The sequence below is a fragment of the Callorhinchus milii genome, unplaced genomic scaffold, assembly GCF_018977255.1.
Source record: "Callorhinchus milii isolate IMCB2004 unplaced genomic scaffold, IMCB_Cmil_1.0 Scaffold15, whole genome shotgun sequence".
NCBI lineage: Eukaryota > Metazoa > Chordata > Chondrichthyes > Chimaeriformes > Callorhinchidae > Callorhinchus > Callorhinchus milii.
The window spans coordinates 3735743-3744558 of record NW_024704756.1 but is presented as its reverse complement, the minus strand read 5'-3'; the positions used below and the strand labels follow the sequence as shown (position 1 = coordinate 3744558).

At 46.1% G+C, this 8816-nt stretch overlaps 1 protein-coding gene across 1 annotated transcript; it reads left to right on the top strand.

Annotated features, from left to right (window-relative positions):
* The first annotated feature begins 4567 nt into the window (after positions 1 to 4567).
* LOC103179288 (olfactory receptor 14A16-like) lies at positions 4568 to 5563 on the top strand. The gene has a single exon (XM_007894500.1). The coding sequence runs from the start codon at positions 4568 to 4570 to the stop codon at positions 5561 to 5563; it is 996 nt and encodes a 331-aa protein (XP_007892691.1).
* The last annotated feature ends 3253 nt before the right edge of the window (positions 5564 to 8816 follow it).

Genomic DNA, 8816 nt, shown 5'->3' with positions numbered 1-8816 from the left:
ATTTGTCACCGAAAGCTGCAGCGAATTTGCACACAGCAATGTCCTGCAACTAGCCAGGTGGTGAAAGACGCTGTACAAATGTGATCTTGTTGTTGTTGTTGGTGAATGATCAAACTATCCAAAAGATTGTTGGTCAGGCCACTAGGAGAACCCTCCTCCCCTTTTTTCAGATAGCACCATGGGATCTGTAACGTCCTCCTGGACCTGCAGACAGCACATTATCTTAACATCTCATCTAAAGGATGGCACAACGGATAATACATTGCTCCTTGAATCCTGTACTGGACTGTGCTCAAAGTCCCTGACCTGGGGCTCGAACCACAACCTTTTGACTTGAGGCAAGAGTGCGATCATTGAGAAAAACTGACATATTTGAATGTAAAAAGGTGCAGAGAAAAAGCAGGGATTTGGGATTTCAATCGTCAGCTCCAGCATAGGTTCAATAGGATTCCTCTGTAACATAATTTCTGTGGTTCTGTGAAAGAATACAGAGCCCCTTTGTATCGCACCGACAGCATCACCATCCATGGATGCACCCTCCACCTTCCTAAGCCAGTCCGAAACCTTGGCATCTTGTTTAACTCCTTTCTACCCTACATCCGTGCCATGACCCGCTCTGCCTTCCCCCACCTCCGCAACATCGCCCGGCTCTGCCACTGTCTCACACCCCAGGCCACCGAAATCCTCATACACGCATTCATTACATCGAGGCTCGACCTAGCAAACTCCGTGCTTGTTGGCCTCCCCAACACCTCCTTTCATAGGCTGCAGATCATCCAGAACTCTGCCACCCGTGTCCTCACCCGCACCAAGCTCCGTGACCCTATCACCCCCATCCTCGCCCGACTCCACTGGCTTCCCATCACACAGAGGATACAGTTCAAGATCCTGGTCCTCACCTTCAAAGCCCTCCATGACCTTGCTCCTCTGCCACCTCCTAACTCCCTACCATCCTGCCGGCTCGGGTCCAAAACACTGACTGTCCAGCGCCTTGGACGTGAAAAGCACTAAACAAATGTAATGTTGTTGTTGTTGTGTTGTTGTTGTTGTTGTTGTTCTTTTAGCCACAAGGTGGCAGCAGTCTCCAACCTGCAGCAAGTAAACATGTTCATTTTTTTTGGAGGGTGGGGAGTGGGGGGAGGTTGGTACAGTGAGGAACACAGAAATGCTGATTAAAAAAGCACTGATAATTCTCCTGAAATTAATTTTTTTTTAAATGGCAAGTGCAGACAGACAGACAATCAAGCTGACAGATGCAAATGACATTTCCCTCACTATTACAATGCTTGCCTTATCGCGTCATCAAGACTTTTCAATGCACGTTACAGGATTGTACTGTGAAGTATACCAGTTTCGACCAGTTTTATATCCGCGGATTCTGTACTGGACACTGGGAGAGTGCGTTCTCTTTTTCTAATCGTACCGTGTTTTTTTTTCTTTCCTGTACAGGAACGATATACGACGAGATAATGCCAGGCTGTCAGTGAAGTTGAGTTTGCCTGAATCATAGAATTCTCAGTTACCCAACAATTAATTCCTCCCCACCAGGAGGCTGCACCCTTTTCGGGTTTAACTTTCAGGAATTAAGGAACACTTTCGGAAGCAGCATGCAAATGAAACCACACTCAGCACAGTCAGGATTAATTCGAACCCTCCACTCATCTTAATGTTAGGCAACCTTCCCTCCACGCTTATCATCTAGCTGCTCTCCATAGACCTGGAGTTTCTCGTGAACTTAACCCTAACACCACTCGTCTTAGCATTTAAGATCATGCAGAAGTTTGGAGAACTCTTGATTCACTTTTAATTTAGCAGACAGTTTTCACAGATCTTAAAAAGGAAATGGCTTCCAAACGAATTAAGACTAGGGGGTAAAATTTGCAGAGTTATGGGGTAAGAGCAAGGGAGTGGGACCAGTTGGTAGCTTATCAAAGAGGCACGATGGGCCAAATGACCTGCTGTAAGATCCTCTGAACTCAAGTTCTCCACAAACTTTTTTATCATGACAATTGGGTTAAAAATGTATTCAGTGATTGTGCTCATCCAATTTAAGACGATTAGTAAATGAGCAAATGGAGAGCTTAAGATAATTTTTTTTCACGCAGAGAGCAGTTAGAATAAGGTATGCCCTGCCTGGAGTGGGAGGGTGACGCAGAATCCATATAAGCATTCAAGAGGGAACTAGATACATACCTTAAGACATGTCAGCTTCAGGGGGTATGGGGAAAGGGCATGTAGTTGGGACTGAAAGGATTGCTGTTGAGGGAGTCGGCATAGACACGATGGGCCGAATGACCTTCTTCTGTGCTGTAAATTTCCATGGATCTATAGTTCATGGCCTTTGCCGTTAGCAAACGCTCCAGGTGTGACCCAAAATGGAATTTCTACCCAAATAAAGAAAAATGAAAGTTAAAACCATGCGATATTTCGCGTTTCAGGTCTGTATTTCTGTCAACAACTTAATGCTGCTACCTGCCAAGCAAGATTCTGCCCTCTCTGATGTCCACGCTCATATACTTCTCAGCTACGGTTAAACAAGGACCAGAAGCAGGAACACTGGCTGGTTCAGCCCAAGGGATGCTGAAGCAAATGGTAGCCCACAACTATGGCTCAGACAGAAATCAACTAAACTTGGCACAAATGGAATGTCAGCCTGGACTGTGAGCTCAAAGCTTGATGTGGGGCTCAAACCCACAACCTTCTAATGCAGACGCAAGAGTGTGAGCAGACTCAGCCAGGCTGACACCTGAGCTTCACAATAGGCAGTGCCCTTCACATTTATGCAACTGGTGGAAAACAAAGAGATAATGCTTTGAAACATCTCAACGATGTGATAAAGCATGATATGAAATGCAAGGGTAATTATTATTAAAATAAAGAGACAAAGAGGAGAGACCCTTCATTGCAGCTACAGGAAGTAGAAAAAAACAGCCTCAATGCAATGTGTTTGGGCTCTTGTGTCTGCTTCTCATCAGGCAACAACAACAACAAATTACATTTGTGTAGAGCCTTTCACGTCTGGAGGATGCCCCAAGGTGCTGGATCCGCACCCGAGCTGGTGGTTTGGATCAGGAGGGGTGGAGGGCGGGGAGGGTAGGGGTAGGAGGGTGACCAAAGGCACAGTCGGAGAAGAGGGTCTTGAGATTAATCTTGAAGGAGGCAGGGGAAGGGGCGAGGTGGAGGGACTGTGGGATGAAGTTCCAAAGGGTGGGGGCAGAGAGGCCAAAGGCCTGCCCATTAATGATGGGGCGGGTAAGGCGGGGTACGTGAAGCAGGCCGGAGTTAGGTGTGGCCAATTACTCCCTCTACACCCATTAGAGCCTGACCCAACTGCACCTCTTCCTTATTGGCACCACCCTGTCAGCATCTCCTAGATTCCATGATCTCACTGTGAGCGTGTTGGTCACAGAGCCATTAAATTGCATTCCATCCCAGCAGTTTACCTTCAGATGTCACCTGCAGATAAGGTGAGCAGCTGTCTGACTCACTTGACAAAATGATGGCTTGCAATGAGGCTGAGGTATTGAATGCATTTGGCTTCAGCAAAAGAGCTGCAGTTCAGCAAGAGATAGGAATGGTTTATGGCTCCCAGACTAACGGCGCTCCTAGTTTCCCTTAGCCTGTTATTTGCATAAGACAAACCACACAATGGGGTGAAATTTGGAGCAGAGGGTGGAGTAGGGTTGAAACAATTGGCTTCCGTTTGCCTTCAGATGAGCGAGAAAGCAAGCAGGATAACCTTCTGCTGACCACAAGCCGGTGACCAGGCATGGAAGGCTGTGGACAGGATCAGGCTGGACTGTGATGCTGTCCGTGTGTTGGACAGAATGCCAGCGCCCACGGTGTGGGTTCACAGGAACAATGGGGGCTTGGGTCAGATTCCCCTAAAGTGTGCGTACGGCCCTCGTAAAATGGTAGCCCGGTCCAAGTGAGCCACTACAGGGAGAATGGGGCGAACACAGAGGTTTGGGGAGGGGTGTGGGATAGATAAACAAATGCCTGGAAATAATTGAACAAAGATTGCGGAGAAAGCCCAGGTTGTTTGTGAGATGCTGCCCCAAATCCAACAACAACAACAACAGATTACATTAGTATAGCGCCTTTCACGTCAGGAGGACAAACCAAGGCCCTTGACTGTCAGAGATCCACACCTGAGCTGGTGGTTGGGATCAGGAGGGTGAAGGGCTGGGAGGGTAGGGGTAGGAGAGTGATCGAAGACACAGTCGAAGAGGAGGTCAGAAATCCAGCCTTCTGTCCTCTATCTATCAGTACACATGACCAGTAATCCTATTCCTAAATCCAATCGGCCATTACTTTTGTCAAAGCCACGTTGATTTGGGACTCAAAGGAATGCTTTTTTGGACAGCGCAGCACTGGGTGGAATCAGTTTGGGCAAATGTATAACAGAAAGACTTGCCTTTCCTAGTAACTGAATGGTTGATGAAGCTTTCTAAATATTGACTTTCCGCCTGTCATAGTCCATCGTTTCAGTTTATGGAAAAGAATCGAATCAATCACCACCAACTCTCTCGATGCTTGCCAGTGCAAAGAGCTTTGAGCAGCAGGAATGAACAGCTCCCACAGCAGCATTCTGGACATCGTCCAGAAAGAAAACACCACATTGGTCTTGAAGATCTTCCTGGTCATCATCACCTTAAGCCTGTCGGTGGCTACGGTGTTCAGCAGCGTGGTTCTCTGGACCATATTCAAGGTGAGAATCCTTCGAGAGGAAACTCGGTACCTGTTGCTCTCCAACCTCCTCATCAACGACTTGATGTACATTGTCCTGGTCCTGGTGCAAGCCTTGGTTCTGGTGACCGACATGCCCGTCTCTTATTTCTGGTGCGGCTGTAACATTACCCTGGAGCTGGTCACCTTCTCCTGCGGCATCTTGAGCCTATCGGCCATGACCGTGGACAAGTACATGGGTATCTGCTGGCCTCTGCATTACAACTCCCTTTGCCTGCGGAAGCGGGCTGTGGTGGTGTGTGGCATCCTGTGGGCCTTCGCCCTCCTGGACCCAGTGGTGAGCTTTGGGATCCTGACGGCTTCCAACACCCAGATCCTCTTTGACATCATCCCCTGGTGCTGCGCTGGGACCCTCTTCACCGAGCAGCTCATCTCTCGTTCCTTTCTCTTCGTGCAGGAAGTGGTCCTGGGAGTCCTCCTCCTCATGTGCTGCATCCTCACCGTCTTCTGCTACGTCGGCATCTACAAGGAGGTCAAGGTGACTTGGGAGCGGCGCTTTGTGAAGACCAATGCCCATAAGATGTTCTGCCTCTACGTCTTCTGCCTGATCCTTTACCTACTCCCAGCAGTGCTGCTCTTCATTTCTGCCAACGGATACCTCTTGCCTCACTTTTTCACTGAGCAGAAGGCCTTCATTCTGGAGCTGGTGACGGTCATGGTCATCGCTGTGCTGCCCAGGTGCTTCTGCCCACTTGTCTATGGATTGATGATGAAGGAGATCCAGCAGTACTTACCTGACCTCAAACCGCGCTGCAGAGCGAACAGAGTGAACCCCGAAGTCAATGACGAGCACTCTGCTTTTTGGAATTTATAATTATTTGATAAATAAATCACCCTTGTGTTTGGTGAAGCGCCTCATCAGGATTCAGGATTGTCTATGAAGCTTAGTGACTGCGGATTTGTAGGCAAATGCGCCAGCACAATTGCGCACAGCAACGTCCCACAAACGGGCATGGAGTGAGTGACCAGTTTTATTTGGGGGTTTGTTGGCCAGGACACCGGGAGAGAGAAACTCCCTTCTCGTTTTGAATAGTGCCACCATGGGATCTTTAACATCCATCTGAACAGGCGGACAGGACCTTGGTCCAACAATTCATCCGAAGTACAGCACCTCCGACAATGAATGTACCTCAAGTAGAAGGTTTAGGTTTGACCCTGCATCAGAACGCGACCGTCTGAACCATTCTGATGAACGGTCACGTCTGTGATGTTAACCGATTGTTCTGTGAACATAATGAGAACAGGAGCAGGAGGAGGTCATTCAACCCATCACGTTCGTTCCACAAGTGTATCATGACAGGTCTTTCAATTATGTTTCCACGTTCATTCTACACCCGTTAACGTTCCTTCCAACTAGGTACCCAATTAGCTAACCAACTCCATTTTAAACATCCCAATCAGTTCTGGCTTCGAGCCTCTGAGCCAGTGCGTTGCACATTCTCACAACCCTTTTGTGAAGAAAGGACCTCCTATCTCACCTCTAACCATCTTAGCTCTAAATTTGAGATTCCGTCCCCTTGTTTTGGATCTCTCTCCCCTGGGTTGTCGATGAGCCTACTGCGCTGGCTGGCCCTTTTCAAGAGGAGGAAATACAGTAACTAATGATTCAATGTTTCCAATGAAGGAGAATTGGCCAGTGACCTGACCAATTAGTGCTGTTTGGCTTCCCTGTGTATGCTGAAGTCTTTCTTTCCCTCCTGGTTAATAGCATTTCTGTTTGTCGTTGTTAAATATAACCCTTGTCTTTGTGGTAATTGAATCTGCTATTATTTATTCATAATAAAATTCTGATTGAAAACTTCTTAAACATTTTTCTTCCTCTTCCTGGTATTGTAGCTTATGTTAAAATGTGTTTTACCCCCACTTCCCCCCCAAACCTCCCCCCCACCCCTACCCCATCAATTTCCCTGAGGTTTTTTTTAAGAAACGGCAGAAAACAGGCTTCAAAGTTAAAACCGAATTAGGCAATTTGTCCCGACCCACACACTCTGAAATGTTATGTAAATGTAAACCCAGCTGGAATTTGTACCCAAATGAGACAAATACTGAAATTAGCAACACAAAAGGAAATAAATTGTCATAAATCAGGTTTACTTTGAAGTGAATGAATGAAAGTGAAGCCTCTTCTGATATTGGTAAATTTGCTGCTCAGTGTGGAACAAAGAATAACAAACAAACAACAACTTGCATTTATATAGTGCCATTCGCATGGGTAGCATCTTGGAACATTCAAACCAGGAATAGCCTTGGTTTGAACTCTGTCCTGAGTTAATCTCTGTCCTAAATTCATTTCTAGACTAAATTTAAAGTGCTCTAACATATTATTTTCCCTGAAGGGCCCTGTATAAAGTTGTGCTGATTGACTTTAGTTATAGTGGCTGTGGGAGAGGGGCTATATTTAGTGTAAGTGTTTTCTGGGCTTCCTAGTAACAAGGAGCGAGAGAGTTCCTGCTCTGGAGCGCTATTCCGTGACCATTGCTGCAAAGTGCAACCGACTGAGCTGGACTGTGATGCCTTGTTGGTTAAATAGCATTGAATAACACGCCGAGATTCACTGCCTAGGCTCAGGCACTCACAACAATCAAAGTAATCCTTACATTTGATATCTCGCCTTTCGTGTCAAGTGGATGTCTCAAAGCACTTTGCAGCGATATACTGTAAATTGTAGTGATTGTGTGTTTTGCAGATGCAGATTATTAATAATAATAATAATCCTTGCATCACGTCTTCGAGACGTCTCAAAGCGCTTCGCAAAAACACCGTAAAGTGAATTGACTGTGTATTTTGTGGACGAAAAGCGGCAGCCAACAGCAGTGTCCTGTGTATTGAGTGACCAAATTACCATTATTTTAATAATAATATTCACTGGTCATTGGAAACAAAGTTAATGTTTTCAGAAAAGGAAGAGAGAAAATTAAGGTGAGGAGGAAGAAACAAAAAAAATTACATGTACAATACCCCTTTTACGGTCCGAAACATTGATTGTCCGGTGCCTTGGGACGTTCTCCCGACTTGAAAGGCGCTATACAAATGTGATTTTGTTGTTGTTCACATCGGAAGGACGTCCCAAGGCGCTGGACAGTTAAGGGTTTGCATCCGAGCTGGGGGTTGGAATCAAGAGGGATGGAAAGTGGGAGGGTGGCTGAAAGCACGATCAAGGAGGAAAGTCTTGAGATGGACCTTGAAGAAACCAAGGGAGGGTAAAGAAGATATTTGAGGGAAAGAGTGATCCTGGGAAGATCCAACCTGCTTTGTTCGTGTCCTTTTCACTGTTAAAACCATTGTTACATGAATACACCCAACAGGATAGAACTTAGTCACAGTCTATTGAGCTTGCAACACTAACGGGAGCAACTACAATAGAACCTGTTGTCAAATGAATGTTAAGACAACCGGTCTGGAGCTGGTACCTTTTGTTCAAGGGTTAAAGTGCTTCACTTATCAGCAACTGTAATCAGTAACCAAGGCATCAATCACAGTGAACATAAAAAAAGGATAGAGATTGTTACAGGGCTCATTTCTTTCCATTGGGTAATTCCCCAGCAACCACTAATTGGTCTGTTGTTGGTGTCATCAGCATCCCTGGCACTGATGTTGCAACAGGGTTTATATTTGCTCTTAAAGATGCCAGCTCCCAAGCCGAGAACCATCGTGGCTCTGGGATCTAAGTAGCCAGCGACGAAACAGAGCCCTAGAAAGAAGGAGGGAGCAAAGGATGGGGTCAGTGGACTTAATGACTGGCACAAAATTCTACCTAGTCTGAGCCTACAAAGCAAATTTTGTCTTAAAATTTCGATTTGTGTAGAATTTGCTGAAAGTAGCTTCCAAATTGAGACAAAATTCAATTTTTTTTTACAATTCTGCACAATCGTAACATAATAAGTGGAGTCCTGTAGGGTAGTGATTACAGCAAGCGAGCGAGAGGAGCTGGATTTGATTCTGGGGCAGCGTGAATCCTTAGGCAAGTTTCCTTACTCCACAGGCCGCTGTTTACCTACCAGTAAGTAGAAACCCAGTTAATCCGATTGGCGGATTGTAACAATCCCTTCAAAATAATAATAATAATT